Here is a 16027-nt window from a genome sequence, read left to right on the forward strand (position 1 = left end):
CTATCTTCTATGTTTCTATGATATACCAGTGCTCAGTAATCCGGCTTACTTCCTCAGCTGATCCTCACTGATTTCAGAATCCCGGATCCTTAGTCTGGTCACATTGGATCCGTGTGCATGAAGGAATCGGAAAAGACCTTGGATGCTGGAGCAATCTTGGAATGACCGCGTAAATCGTTCAACCACAAACCTTGGATCCTGCAGCAGAGACAAGGACAAGGAATGAAAGCATTCATTCCAGGGATTAATGATTCCCGTTTCTGAAAGAACTGGCTCCCAGCCCAGTCACCCAGGCCGCTGTACAAAACCACAGGCAGTATCTGCAAAACTACTGACACATCATTCTGAAATGAACATTTTTAAGAATGCTTGTTCCCCTGAGACTTACAGTGTTTACAGTTGCCTCAGTGTCGGCAGCGCTGGATCCAGCTGTGATTGCGCCCATGAACCTGGGGAATGGACTGGGAGGTGGAGAGATTGTCCCGCTCTGCTGCAGACTCTGGAGACATGTAAGCAGGTCATCAGCCTAAAGTAGCAACCAGAAACAGTGATTAGAGAAAATATTACATTGTGACCTCCCACTGCACACACATGTACACACACACGCACACACATGTACACACACAGACACACATACACACAGACACACATGTATACACACACATGTACACACGCACACACATGTACACACACAGACACATGTACACACACACACACATGTGCACACAGACACACACACACATGTATACACACACATGTACACACACATGTACACACAGACACACATGTATACACAGACACACACACATCTACACACATCCACACATGTACGGACGGACACACACACATGTACACACAGACACACATGTACACACACACACAGACACACATATATACACACAGACACACACAGTTGAGTTTGAATTCCCCAGCTACCCTGTGCCATTTGAACTCTGATGTCTGGGTCATTAAGCCAGATCTCTGTGTTACTCATCCAGTAACATGAACCCCGTGCTAACATTCTCACCCAGCTATCTAACTAATTAATCCCACTCCCACTACTCTCTCCCCATCGCCCTGCAAATCTCTCCTTCAAGTATTTATCCAAATCCATTTTGAAAGTTGCAATTGACTTTGCTTCCACTTTCCTTTCAGGCAGCGCCTTCCAGATCACAACAACTCACTGCACATTCATTCATTCTGCACAGTCTGCCATTGTCTGCCTGTGATACAGCAGAGATGATGTGGAGATGCCGGCGTTGGACTGGGGTGAACACAGTAAGAAGTCTCACAACACCAAGTTAAAGTCCAACAGGTTTATTTGGTAGCAAATACCATAAGCTTTCGGAGCACTGCTCCTTCGTCAGATGGAGTGGAAATGTGCTCTCAAACAGTGCAAACAGACAAAATCAAGTTGCAGAATACTGATTAGAATGCGAATCTACAGCCAGCCAGGTCTTAAAGGTACAGACAATGTGGGTGGAGGGAACATTAAACACAGGTTAAAGAAATGTGTATTGTCTCCAGACAGAACAGCTAGTGACATTCTGCAAGCCCAGGAGGCAAGCTGTGGGGGTTACTGATAATGTGACATAAATCCAACATCCCGGTTTAGGCCGTCCTCATGTGTGCGGAACTTGGCTATCAGTTTCTGCTCAGCGACTCTGCGCTGTCGTGTGTCGTGAAGAGTTCAAATGGCACAGGGTAGCTGGGGAATTTAAACTCAATTGTGTGTGTCTGTGTGTATACATGTGTGTCTGTGTGTACATGTGTGTGTGTGTGTGTGTCTGGAGACAATACACATTTCTTTAACCTGCGTTTAATGTTCCCTCCACCCACATTGTCTGTACCTTTAAGACCTGGCTGGCTGTAGATTCGCATTCTAATCAGTATTCTGCAACTTGATTCTGTCTGTTTGCACTGTTTGAGAGCACATTTCCACTCCATCTGACGAAGGAGCAGTGCTCCGAAAGCTTATGGTATTTGCTACCAAATAAACCTGTTGGACTTTAACCTGGTGTTGTGAGACTTCTTACTCTATACAGCAGAGAAACAGGCCTTTTGGCCCATCGTGTCTGTACTGGGTGACAGTGCCTTTGGGCAGATGGAGAGCATAATAGTGAGTAACTTGCCTTTAGCTGGAGCTTGTTCCTCTCACGCTGAATCCCATCGAGAGCAGCAGTGAATCGCCACAATTCCTGGTCCTTCTCCAGGAGTTGATCCGCAAGGTACTGATTTTTCTCTCTCAGACAGCCCAGCTCAGCTTCCCACTGACTCCTTTCCTCCTGCAGCTCCGGGGTCAGGTCAACCCCCAATTCCCGTTCCACCTCATCGATCCTCTGGAGTGGGGGTTAAGTGGGGTTTGGTTACAGCGACAGTAACACAGACACGGGCGCGTAGCTTAGCCAAGTCTTAGGGGTAATCTGAGTTCTAGCTGTTTACTGAATAAGCTAGTTCTGTGGGGCAGGTGAGGGGGAAGGGGCTGATAATGAACCCCAATCGAAGCTACTGATGAGGGTGGGGCAGGGCCACAGTAGGGGGTGGGTGCAACTGCTCCAAGGTCAACTGGAACACTCCACCCCTCCTCCCCCCCCCATCTCCCACCAATCCTCCTGGATGCTAGGAAAATGGGAATGATTCGATTTGATTTGATTTATTATTGTCACATGTATTAACATACAGTGAAAAGTAGTGTTTCTTGTGCGCTATACAGACAAAGCATACCATTCATAGAGAAGGAAATGATAAAGTGCAGAATGTACTATTACAGTCATAGCTAGGGTGTAAGGTAATGCAAGGTAGGTCCATTCAAAAGTCTGACAGCAGCAGGGAAGAAGCTGTTCTTGAGTCGGTTGGTCCGTGACCTCAGACTTTTGTATCTTTTTCCCGAAGGAAGAAGGTGGAAGTGAGAATGTCCGGGGTGCGTGGGGCCCTTGATTATGCTGGCTGCTTTGAGGATCTAAGGATCTATGTGCAGAAATGTTACATCAGAAAAAGGAGGAGGCCATTCAACCCCTCGAGAGTTGTGTCTGTGTGTATGAGCCCGTGACCCCTTCACGAGGGGTCACGGGCTCAAGCTGAGAGGGGCGAAGTATAACTCAGATATTAGAGGGATGTTTTTTACACAGAGGGTGGTGGGGGCCTGGAATGCGCTGCCAAGTAGGGTGGTGGAGGCAGGCACGCTGACATCGTTTAAGATTTACCTGGATAGTCACATGAGCAGCCTGGGAATGGAGGGATACAAACGATTGGTCTAGTTGGACCAAGGAGCGGCACAGACTTGGAGGGCCGAAGGGCCTGTTTCCTGTGCTGTACTGTTCTTTGTTCTTTGAGACTGTTCTCCCACTCAATGAGATCAGGGCTGCTCTGTGACCTAATGTTATATACCCACCTTAACCCCATATTCTTTAATAACCTCGGTTCACAATCATCTATCAATTTCAATTGTAAAATTAACAATTGTTGGTTGTGGAAGGGAGTTCCAAACTTCTACTCACTCTTTGTCTGGAAAAGTGTTTCCTAATTTCACACCTGGAAGATTTGTCTGTGTTTTCTAAACTCTGCCCCCCTCGTGCTAGACTTTCCCCTTCCACAACCAGCTGAAATAGTTTCTCTCCATCTACCCGATCCGCTCACCTTAGTATCGTTATCCCTCACCCTTCTAAGTTTCAGAGAATCCCACCCTGGAATCAATAGCAGAGAGACTGGCCATTCGCTCCAATTCTTTTCTGTTCCACAAGAGGCGCCTGCCACTTTAAAGACCTCCTCCAATCCTGCCGCCTCATATCCCACAATTCCCTTCTCCCTCATGTTCTGCATCAAACTTCCCCTGAATGCACAATGTTCTCTGCTTCAGCCGCACCACGTGGCAGTGAGTTCCACATTCTCACCACACTCAGCATTCCTCCGAACTTCTTCATTTGATCTATTGGTGACCATCCTTTGTGTTATATATTTAAGTGGTTGCAGATTGCTTTAAGAGCTGATTACATGATTTGATGGTGATATCGTTCGGGTGTTGCAAAGGCTGCAGTTTTACTTTCAGTTTGTACTCTGTACAAACAAGAATGCCTAGAACGAATCTGATGTTGTTAGCTGGAAACTACGTGTGCAAACCACAGGGGCGATCCTTCCAAAAATATTCTGAATGTCAAATTTGTGTAAAAACTGGAGTAAATCCCAGTGGGATTTTTTCAGTGTGAGTTTCAGAATTAATCTCCCACACTCTGTGCATTGCAGAGTGCACTAACGTGAATCAGTCCAAAAAGCTGTGGACGGGGCCGACTCCCGCTGGAGAGGCCGGCAGCGCAGCGCTGAGCAGATCACTGCATATGCGCCAATCTGCCAGCGCTAAGATCGGCACATAGCAGTAATCCCAAACTGCCTCCCAGTCGCTGGCCAGAACCACGACCATGGCATCGCTGCCTCACCGACCCGCCCCCCCCTCCCCCCCCCCCCCCCTCCATGGCCCGATCGCTGGCCCCCCTGGACATATCCGGGTCAGCCTCGCACCCCCCCACCCCTTCACCCCCCAGCTCACCTCAATCTCAGCCCCCCGACAGTGCCGATCTCCGATCCACCCCCAGCAGGCTCCAATCTCTCCCCCCTCCCCTCCCGCCCCCGCAGCCAAGAACCCCCCAGCAGGCCGAACCCCCCACTCCACCCCACCCCACCCCAGCCCGTTGCCCAGCCCCGATCGCTGGCCTCCCTCCCTCTGTCACCCAGCCGGACTGCAGAGTGGTTCAGGTCCCCCTCACCCACACCGATCGCCCCCAGAGACCCCACCCCTTTAGGCCCCCAGCCCATTAGGCCCCCCCCCTTGGCACTGCCCGATGCCCAGTGGGCAGTGTCAAGGTGCCCCCTTGGGCATTGCCACTTTGCCCCTTGAGCAGTGCCAGGGGGCCAGGCTGGTAATGCCTTGGGGGGCACCCCCCTCACCCCAACCTCCTGGGGGGCCTCGATTGCCCTCCTTTCACTCCAGTGGGTTGGGGCCGCCAGCTCCCCGCTAGTGGGGAACTACTGTAAACCCCGCTGGACTGAACCACACCTGGCGGAGGAGGGGGAGAGACTCTAGTGGGCGCGAAGACTTCAGTCCTGGACCTGCTAATGACATTCACTTTGTATTAAAATGATAATTTAATAAATTATTCAGCTCTGCGCCGAGTTCTGACCCAATGTTCAGATCCTTTGACCCAGTGTTCAGAGTCTGACCAGTGTCCAGAGTCTGACCCAGTGTTCAGATCCTTTGACCAAGTGTCCAGAGTCTCACCCAGTGTCCAGAGTCTGACCCAGTGTCCAGACTCCTGACCCAGTGTCCAGACCGCTGACCCAGTGTCCAAAGTCTGACCCAGTGTCCAGATCCCTGACCCAGTGTCCAGACTCTGACCCAGTGTCCAGGCCCCTGACCCAGTGTCCAGAGCCCTGACCCAGTGTCCAGAGTCTGACCCAGGTGATCAGACTCCTGACCCAGTGTCCAGACCGCTGACCCAGTGTCCAAAGTCTGACCCAGTGTCCAGATCCCTGACCCAGTGTCCAGACTCTGACCCAGTGTCCAGGCCCCTGACCCAGTGTCCAGAGCCCTGACCCAGTGTCCAGAGTCTGACCCAGTGTCCAAATCCTTTGACCTTTACCTGAGTGACCAGCTCCCAGTGGGTGAGTGCTGCCTCCTCTTCCTGGGCAGGGTCAGTGTAGCGATGTGGAATTCCTGTCCTCCGGGTTCGGACTGTGTCCTCGAGTTCCGTCAGCACCTGATGCAGTTTCTGGGACAGCTCACACGGTTCTCCTGAGACAGGAAATGGAACGGGGTGACAGCGGTGAGGCCGGGAATCAGGAGCATCCAAACTCAACCTCGTGGCGGGAGTTTAACCATGCTTCAGCCACAAACAATCACTTTCATTCATATATCGCCTTTAACATGGTAAATTGTCATCCCAAGGAGCCTGACACAGCGTAATCAATGAGCCACATAAGGAAATATCAGGGACAGGTGAGCAAATATTTGGTGAAAGCAGTGGGTTTTAAGCAGTAAAAGCAAATTACTGCAGATGCTGGAATCTGAAACCAAAAGAGAGACTGCTGGAAAATCTCAGCAGGTCTGGCAGCATCTGTAAGGAGAGAAAAGAGCTGACGTTTCGAGTCCAGATGACCCTTTGTCAAAGGTATTAAGGAGTATTGTAAAGGATGAGTGATTGGTAGAGAAGAGGAGAGGTTTAGGGAGGTAAATCCAGAGTTTAAGGCCCAGTCATCAGTGATGAAACTAAGGAAATGGGGGATTTGCAGGTTAGTGGGGGTTGGAGGTGGTTACAGAGATCGAAAGGGACAGATCCTGATCAATGGTGATAGACGCTGAACATTAACCTGGATGGTCTGCCACAAAGACAGGCTGAAAGCTGACACCATTGCAATTAACTTTCTATTTACCCTTTGCTTCTCAGTTTCCATCCCCAAGGCAAACTCAGGTGCTCTGGGCATTTCTCTCTGCGAGGAAGTCCACTTACCCCTTCCACTTCCCGCTTCCACTTCCCCGCTTCCACTTCTGTCTCAAAGGGGACATTGCACAAAAAGAAAACACAGGCTATTCTCAAACATGCAAATGAGGCCTTGGTTTCAAAAGTTGGCACCTCTGACAGTGCAGCACTCCCTCACCTGAACCCGTGAGCTTTGACAATGAGCAACAGATAATCCATGATTCTCATTGTGGTGAACCACTGTTGGTTCCCACCAGGTAGTACTGAGCCAGGGTCTGGCCAGTACTATGAGTCTGTATATATGTTGCTGTTGGGGTTAGGGTTGGGCTATTCTACCTGTATTATAGTTATTATGGTACATCCCAGTCGGGCTCCGCCTCCTGGGAGAGGTATAAAGGTCACTGCTCTGTCTGGGACCCTTCAGTCTGGGATCGTGTATTATATATGGTAGCTCTATTGTGTCCAAATCCTTTGACCTTTACCTGTCTGGGACCCCTCAGTCTGGGATCATGTATTATATATGGTAGCTCTATTGTGTCCAAATCCTTTGACCTTTACCTGTCTGGGACCCCTCAGTCTGGGATCGTGTATTATATATGGTAGCTCTATTGTGTCCAAATCCTTTGACCTTTACCTGTCTGGGACCCCTCAGTCTGGGATCGTGTATTATATATGGTAGCTCTATTGTGTCCAAATCCTTTGACCTTTACCTGTCTGGGACCCCTCAGTCTGGGATCGTGTATTATATATGGTAGCTCTATTGTGTCCAAATCCTTTGACCTTTACCTGTCTGGGACCCTTCAGTCTGGGATCGTGTATTATATAGGGTAGCTCTATTGTGTCCAAATCCTTTGACCTTTACCTGTCTGGGACCCTTCAGTCTGGGATCGTGTATTATATAGGGTAGCTCTATTGTGTCCAAATCCTTTGACCTTTACCTGTCTGGGACCCTTCAGTCTGGGATCGTGTATTATATAGGGTAGCTCTATTGTGTCCAAATCCTTTGACCTTTACCTGTCTGGGACCCTTCAGTCTGGGATCGTGTATTATATAGGGTAGCTCTATTGTGTCCAAATCCTTTGACCTTTACCTGTCTGGGACCCTTCAGTCTGGGATCGTGTATTATATATGGTAGCTCTATTGTGTCCAAATCCTTTGACCTTTACCTGTCTGGGACCCCTCAGTCTGGGATTGTGTATTATATATGGTAGCTCTATTGTGTCCAAATCCTTTGACCTTTACCTGTCTGGGACCCCTCAGTCTGGGATCGTGTATTATATATGGTAGCTCTATTGTGTCCAAATCCTTTGACCTTTACCTGTCTGGGACCCCTCAGTCTGGGATCGTGTATTATATATGGTAGCTCTATTGTGTCCAAATCCTTTGACCTTTACCTGTCTGGGACCCCTCAGTCTGGGATCGTGTATTATATATGGTAGCTCTATTGTGTCCAAATCCTTTGACCTTTACCTGTCTGGGACCCCTCAGTCTGGGATCGTGTACTATATAGGGTAGCTCTATTGTGTCCAAATCCTTTGACCTTTACCTGTCTGGGACCCCTCAGTCTGGGATCGTGTATTATATATGGTAGCTCTATTGTGTCCAAATCCTTTGACCTTTACCTGTCTGGGACCCCTCAGTCTGGGATCGTGTATTATATATGGTAGCTCTATTGTGTCCAAATCCTTTGACCTTTACCTGTCTGGGACCCTTCAGTCTGGGATCGTGTATTATATATGGTAGCTCTATTGTAGTAGTCAATAAAAGCCTTTATTTCCTCGAGCACCTCTAGCCTCGTGAGTTATATCGCGCATCACTCATGGAGGCCCTTGCCCACTGACCTGTGATCCTCGAGGTTTGACAAAGTTGTGCTGGACAGTCTGAGTCAGTGGCTGGGTCTTGGTCTGAACACAGACAGGCGCTGCCCTCCAGGTAGTGACTGTCACTGAGGTCTGAGCAAGTGTCCAGATATTCATCTTCTTCCCTGCAAGGAAAGTAAGGCGATAAGAAAACAGGAAAGTGAGAGTGAGCAAAGTGCAGTGGTTTTTGGAGGGGGCTCAGGTTCCGTAGAGACAGGTGACCAGCCAGACTGAGCCCATCGGGATTCCGACACAAATAACAAGATGCACGGATTGGTTGGAGCTGGAGATTGAATGGAGAAAGTACAGTCTGCCAACCCTGCAGAAAGCAGCTCCCACTACAGGAAGTGACTCTTCCTGGTGGTTCCTGCACTGGCCTGCCCAGGCGTCGGGTAGGGAAAGGGTGGGGTGTGTGTGGGGAGCGGGAAGAGGTGGGTGTGGGGTGGGATGGGGGGGGGGGGGGAGGGGGTGGAGCTACGGTGTGTGGGTGGCAGTGGTTGGGATGGGGGAATCTTTGTGTGTTCAGTGCTCAGTTTGAGCCGCTCACTGCTGGATAGTCACTGTGAGTCATTCACCCTGTTCCAGGCTGGCCACTGTCACTCTGGGCTTGTCTCTCTGCTTTGGTTGCTGGGTAAGAAGTTTAACAACACCAGGTTAAAGTCCAACAGGTTTATTTGGTAGCAAAAGCCACACAAGCTTTCGAGGCTCTGAGCCCCTTCTTCAGGTGAGTGGGAATTCTGTTCACAAACAGAACTTATAAAGACACAGACTCAATTTACATGAATAATGGTTGGAATGCGAATACTTACAACTAATCCAGTCTTTAAGAAACAAAACAATGGGAGTGGAGAGAGCATCAAGACAGGCTAAAAAGATGTGTATTGTCTCCAGACAAGACAGCCAGTGAAACTCTGCAGGTCCACGCAACTGTGGGAGTTACAAATAGTGTGACATAAACACTATTTGTAACTCCCACAGTTGCGTGGACCTGCAGAGTTTCACTGGCTGTCTTGTCTGGAGACAATACACATCTTTTTAGCCTGTCTTGATGCTCTCTCCACTCCCATTGTTTTGTTTCTTAAAGACTGGATTAGTTGTAAGTATTCGCATTCCAACCATTATTCATGTAAATTGAGTCTGTGTCTTTATAAGTTCTGTTTGTGAACAGAATTCCCACTCACCTGAAGAAGGGGCTCAGAGCCTCGAAAGCTTGTGTGGCTTTTGCTACCAAATAAACCTGTTGGACTTTAACCTGGTGTTGTTAAACTTCTTACTGTGTTTACCCCAGTCCAACGCCGGCATCTCCACATCTTGGTTGCTGGGGACAGAGTGATCAGTCACTCTGAGCCAGTTAACCTGAAATGGACGCTCTGGGCTGGCCATTCTGAGTCAGTCACTCTGGGTTGGTCACTCTGGGTCAGTCACTCTGGGCTGGTCACTCTGGGTCAGTCACTCTGGGCCGGTCACCCTAAGGGGTCATTCCTCTGGTCAGCCACTCTCGGTCACTTATTCTGTATTGGTCACTCCAAAAGAGAATCAAAGTCGAGGTAATGGGCAATAATAGAGGGAATTATCAGTTATGGGACGCTCTTCCTTCTTGGAGACAGGAGAGTTTATATTTTACACGATTGATGGGTGGACAGATTCCTGCTTTCTTTCCTGTTTGTTGAAATCAGTCGGGAGAAACTGAACTGGAACTCTACAATTTTCTGGTAAATGTACCTGACTCCCCACAGCCTGTCTGCTAGAGCAGGTCAGAGGCTGGGAACTCTGTGATGAATAATTCATCTCCTGATTCCCCAAAGCCTGTCCGCCATCTGCAAGGCACGAGTCAGGAGTGTAATGGAATACTCTCCCTTGCCTGGGTGAGTGCAGCTCCAACAACACTCAAGAAGCTTGACACCATCCAGGACAAAGCAGCCTGTTTGATTGGTTCCCCATCCACAAAATTCAATCCCTCCACCACCGATGCACAGTGGCAGCCGTGTGTACCACCTACAAGGAACTCACCAAGGCTCCTTCAACAACACCTTCCAAACTCTACCATCTAGAATGTCAAGGGCAACAGATACGTGGGAACACCACCACCTGGAGGTTCCTCCCCAAGTCACTCACCATCCTGAAATATATATATATATATATGAAATAAATATTGGAAATATATTGCTGTTCCTTCACTGTCGCTGGGTCAAAATCCTGGAGCTCTCTCCCTAACAGCACTGTGGGTGTACCTACATCACAAGGACAGCAGCATTTCAAGAAGGCAGCTCACCACCAGCTTCTCACGGGCAATTAGGGGTGGGCAGTAAGTGCTGGCCCAGCCAACGACGCCCAATTCCATGAATCAATAAAAAAGTCTCCAGCAGAGATGACTGCTCCCTCCTTTTGATAATTCCACAGTAAATTCTAGAATAGTCATTTGGTGGCACAGAACCTGAGCATTGCTAAAAAAAAAGAGACAAGTTGTTGAAGCTTTTCATCTTGCACTCATCAGGACAAATGCCAGAGCACCAAATTTCAAAGGGAGCAACAACTTATACTGCATGAGAAAAGTGCAGTGATTGGCTGGCATGTCAACTCTGATTGGCTGAGGCATTTCAGTGGAGATCCAATCAGGGAGCTATGGATGTTAAACCATAGGATATTGGCTATCCCATGAGATCATTGCTTGCTATGTATCGCGCGTATTCACAAATGGGCTTCAGGTCACCACCAGACCAGAAAAGCGTCAGGCCTAGCTGAGGGTAAGATAGCTCAAACGTTTGAGCAACAGGTGAGGTTAGCTATTTCACACTGCGACGAAGCAGTCCTTTGAAACATCCTGACGGAATGAAAGGCGCTATAGAAATGCACGTCTTTCTTACAAGCCTGATATTTACATTTGATTCGCTCTGCAGCTGAATCAGGCACAAGGAAATAAACTGGTGGAACCTGGGTCATGAGCTGAGAAATGACAGGGAGTAGGGTTTGAGGTTTCATTGTCAAATTGACCCCTCCCTACCCATGGGACTTGGCTTGCACCATTCCCCCCACCCCCCCCCCCCCCCCCACTACCCCGCCGCCCCCTAACCCGCCGCCCAGGATGAGCGGCCATGAGCAAAGGAGAGAGACAGTAATCAGAAACACTCGGTTTCCGCGCACACCTGATGGTTCTCACGGTGAGTCTGTCGATCTTCCTGTTCAGCTCAGCAATAACAACGAGTAACTCTGTGATCTGTTCTTCATAATGTAGCACAGCCAATGCCGCCTCCTCCTCCTCCTCCTCCTCCTCCTCCGGCACCGCCACCTTCACCTCCGGCGCCGCCACCTTCACCTCTGTGTAGTCCGTGGTCAACAGAGAGTCCGGGAACTGTACAGACGGAAAAAACAACACTCACAACACGACACAACATGATGCAAAGAGGCCACGTGACAGATACGTGTGATGGATCCATGACTGATGTGTCTGTGAGTGACCGTTCCCTGTGTGACAGGTCCATGTGTGACATCACACTGGACAGCCTGTAGTACAAATACTGCTATTAAAATACAAGTTGTTGTTGTCGAGTGTGACTGGTTGTTTTTAGAGGGCAGAGGCTGTATTAGACAAAGCAGGAAGCTCTTTAACATCACTTTCCTTTGAACAAGTCGCTTTATGATTGGCAGGTGCTGACTTTTGACTAGGATTTGTTTTGGAACTGGATCCGCAATAAGACAGGATCTGTTCCATATCAAAGCCCGCCTCACTCTCCACCCACTAGAGGAAACCACTCTCAACTTTTAATCACTTTAAACACCACACTGTTTTTTTTCAAGAGAAAAAAGAGACACGGCTTGAATTCCATAGCCTTTTTTTGATTTGATTTGATTTATTATTGTCACATGTATTTACAATGAAAAGTATTGTTTCTTGCGCGCTATACAGACAAAGCATACCGTTCATGGAGAAGGAAACGAGAGAGTGCAGAATGTAGTGTTACAGTCATAGCTAGGGTGTAGAGAAAGATCAACTTAGTGCGAGATAGGTCCATTCAAAAGTCTGATGGCAGCAGGGACAAAGCTGTTCTTAAGTCGGTTGGTACATGACCTCAGACTTTTGTATCTTTTTCCCGACAGAAGAAGGTGGAAGAGAGAATGTCCGGGGTGTGTGGGGTCCTTAATAATGCTGGCTGCTTTGCCGAGGCAGCGGGAAGTGTAGACAGAGTCAATGGATGGGAGTCTGGTTTGAGTGATGGATTGGGCTACATTCACGACCTTTTGTAGTTTCTTGCAGTCTTGGGCAGAGCAGGAGCCCATACCAAGCTGTGATACAACCAGAAAGAATGCTTCCTGTGGTGCATCTGTAAAAGTTGGTGATCGTAATCGTAGCTGACATGCCAAATCCCCTTCAACTCTTCAATTATCCCATTATTTTTTGAAAGTTCGCACTGAATCTGCTTCCACCGCTCTTTCAGGCAGCACTTTCCAGATCACAACTCGCTGGGTAAAAAAATCTTGGTCGGAATTCTCCAGCCGCTCATGCTTGTGGGATTCTCCGGTCCTGCCGGCAGCGCACCCCCGCCTGTGGGTTTTCCGCTGGTGTGGGGTGATGTTAATGGGAATTCCCATCGACAGCGGTGGAACCAGAGAATTCCACTGGTAGCAAACAACGTGCCGTCTCCCACCGGCAGGAGACACGTGGCTGGGAAGCCGGAGAATCTCACCCCTCATCTTTCCCCTCTGGTTAATCACCTAATCTGTGTCCTTTGGCATATTTCCTCTATGATGTGGAGATGCCGGCGTTGGACTGGGGTGAACACAGTAAGAGTTTTAACAACACCAGGTTAAAGTCCAACAGGTTTATTTGGTAGCAAATACCATTAGCTTTCGGAGCGCTGCTCCTTCGTCAGATGCCGAAGGAGCAGTGCTCCGAAAGCTAATGGTATTTGCTACCAAATAAACCTGTTGGACTTTAACCTGGTGTTGTTAAAACTCTTACTATATTTCCTCTATCACAGACATTCCTCATTGGGTGGCATGGTTAGTGCTGTTGCCTCACAGCGCCAGGGACTGGGTTCAATTCCTGGCTTGGGTCACTGTCCGTGTGGAGTCTGCACGTTCTCCCCGTGTCTGTGTGGGTTTTCCCTGGGTGCTCCAGTTTCCTCTCACAGTCTGAAAGACGTGCTGGTTAGGGGCATTGATCCGAACAGGCGCCACAGTGTGGCGACTAGGGGATTTTCACAGTAACTTCATTGCAGTGTTAATGTAAGCCTTACTTGTGACTAATAAATAAACTTTATAAAAATCAATCAAATCTCCCCTAAACCTCCCCACTAAGGAGAAGATCTCAGGTTTAAAATGTTACTAAAAAACAGATGATCAGGTGGTAATCAGATTGCTTTTTGTGGGATCTTGCTCTGCGCAAATTGGCTGCCGTGTTTCCTACATTACAACAGCGACTACACTTTTAAAAGTAGCTGTAAAGCCTCTTGGGATTTCCTGAGGTCCTAAAGGCGCTATAGAAATTTTATTTTCTCCCGATTCTCCGAGTAACTGAACCCACTGCACGTGGACAAACATCAACAATGTTCACCAGACACAGACCCATTTTACAAAGTTTAAGTTTGTTTATTTATTAGTGTCACAAGTAAGGCTTATATTAACACTGCAATGAAGTTACTGTGAAATTCCCCAAGTCGCCACACTCCGGCGCCTGTTCGGGTCAATGTACCTAACCAGCGCGTCTTTCGGAATGTGGGAGGAAACCGGAGCACCCGGAGGAAGCCCACGCAGACACGGGGAGAACGTGCAGACTCCACACAGACAGTGACCCAAGCCGGGAATCGAACCCAGATCCCTGGCGCTGTGAGGCAGCAGTGCTAAACACTGTGTCACCGTGTCACAGCAACAGCAACAAAGAACAGCAACAGGACAGAAAGATTCGATCAGTCCCAGGTGAAAACTCTCCCTTAGCACTAAGAGCTCCTCACATTGTATCTGAATGTTCTGAATACAGCAGCTTAGGAATCGAATGGTTCACTTATTGAACAGCCCAATGAAGCTGAAGGAGGGATTGAGTGTTTTTATATAAGACTGTACCTCCATGCCGGAACACCCCTTCCGAAGCTTCTGGCTCTTTCCGCTGTTTCCTTCCTTTCTTTACAAAGATGCTACTTGATGGATGATGGAGGGTAAAGGTTAGGTAGGATTTTGCTGGCCTCTCGCCGTTCCTATTGCTTGGCTTCACTGACTTCAGGGTTTGTCTGATCAAACTTGGGATTTTTTTTTGAACTTGGCAAGTGAGATCCTGAGAGTTATCAGCCTTTGAGATTTCCTGCCGGAATCGCCCTTCCCCTGGTGCCGCTGCAAGTCAACATCCTTTTGGATTTTAATTTCCTCTTTCAGGTTAACCCTCACAGGCTGCCAGTCACCACACGAGGAACGCGTCAATTTACACCACAGGGGTGGTACGGTGGCACAGTGGGTTAGCACCGCTGCTTCACAGCGCCAGGGACCCCCGGGTTCGATTCCCGGCTTGGGTCTCTGTCTGTGTGGAGTCTGCATGTTCTCCCTGTGTCTGCGTGGGTTTCCGCCGGGTGCTCCGGTTTCCTCCCACAGTCTGAAAGAAGTGCTGGTTAGGTACATTGACCCAAACAGGCGCCGGAGTGTGGCGACTTGGGGAATTTCACAGTAACTTCATTGCAGTGTTAATGTGAGCCTTACTTGTGACACTAATAAATAAACTTTAAAACGTTAGAACCAGGCTATTTCATTCATCTGCTCTGTTCAGACTCCACGTGAGCCTCCAGTAACCCTGTCTCCATCTCACTCTATCAATATCGCTCTTTGTTCTTTTCTCACCCATATTCTGCTTCCCCTTAGAGTCATAGAGGTTTACAACATGGAAACAGGCCCTTCGGCCCAACTTGTCCATGCCACCCTTTTTTAAAAATCCTTAAACTAATCCCAATTGCCTGCATTTGGCCCATATCCCTCTATATCCATCGTACCCATGTAACTGTCTAAATGCTTTTTAAAAGACAAAATTGTACCCGCCTCTACTACTACCTCTGGCAGCTTGTTCCAGACACTCACCACCCTCTGAATGAAAAAATTGCCCCTCTGCACACTTTTGTATCTCTCCCCTCTCACCTTAAACTTATGCCCTCTAGTTTTAGACTCCCCTACCTTTGAGAAAAAATGTTAACTATCTAGCTGATCTATGCCCCCTAAGCCTCCTACGCTCCAGAGAAAAAAGTCCCAGTCTATACAGCCTCTCCTTATAACTCAAACCATCAAGTCCCGATAGCATCCTGGTAACTCTTTTCTGCATTCTTTCTAGTTTAATAATATCCTTTCTATAATAGGATGACCAGAACTATACACAGTATTCCAAGTGTGGCCGTACCAATGTCTTGTACAACTTCAACAAGATGTCCCAACTTCTGTATTCAATGTTCTGACCAATGAAACCAAGCATGCTGAATGCCTTCTTCATCACCCTGTCCACCTGTGACTCCACTTTCAAGGAGCTATGAACCTGTACTCCTAGATCTCTTTGTTCTGTAACTCTCCTCAGTGTCCTACGATTAATTGAGTAAGCCCTGCCCTGGTTCGATCTACCAAAATGCATCACCTTGCAAATGTATATCTGCTACTCACCTTAACTCTGTGGGAGTGAATTCCACATTCTCACCACTCTCTGGGCAAAGACATTTCTCCTGAATTCCCTATTGGATTTAT

At 48.3% G+C, this 16027-nt stretch overlaps 1 protein-coding gene across 1 annotated transcript in view; it reads right to left on the minus strand.

Moving 5' to 3' along the window:
• LOC144479764 (colorectal mutant cancer protein-like) overlaps nt 1–14553 on the minus strand; it is a 35813-nt gene extending 21260 nt beyond the window's left edge. The window contains exons 1-7 of the mRNA XM_078198800.1: nt 14384–14553; nt 11470–11675; nt 8309–8451; nt 5631–5782; nt 2133–2339; nt 389–526; nt 50–198 (exon numbers count right to left, since the gene is read on the minus strand). Of these exons, the coding sequence (XP_078054926.1) occupies nt 50–198; nt 389–526; nt 2133–2339; nt 5631–5782; nt 8309–8451; nt 11470–11675; nt 14384–14389 (1001 nt within the window). The 5' untranslated portion in view covers nt 14390–14553. The remainder of the gene's footprint in view (nt 1–49; nt 199–388; nt 527–2132; nt 2340–5630; nt 5783–8308; nt 8452–11469; nt 11676–14383) is intronic.
• Nucleotides 14554–16027: the final 1474 nt, after the last annotated feature.

This window comes from Mustelus asterias, chromosome 26 (genome assembly GCF_964213995.1).
Source record: "Mustelus asterias chromosome 26, sMusAst1.hap1.1, whole genome shotgun sequence".
Lineage (NCBI taxonomy): Eukaryota > Metazoa > Chordata > Chondrichthyes > Carcharhiniformes > Triakidae > Mustelus > Mustelus asterias.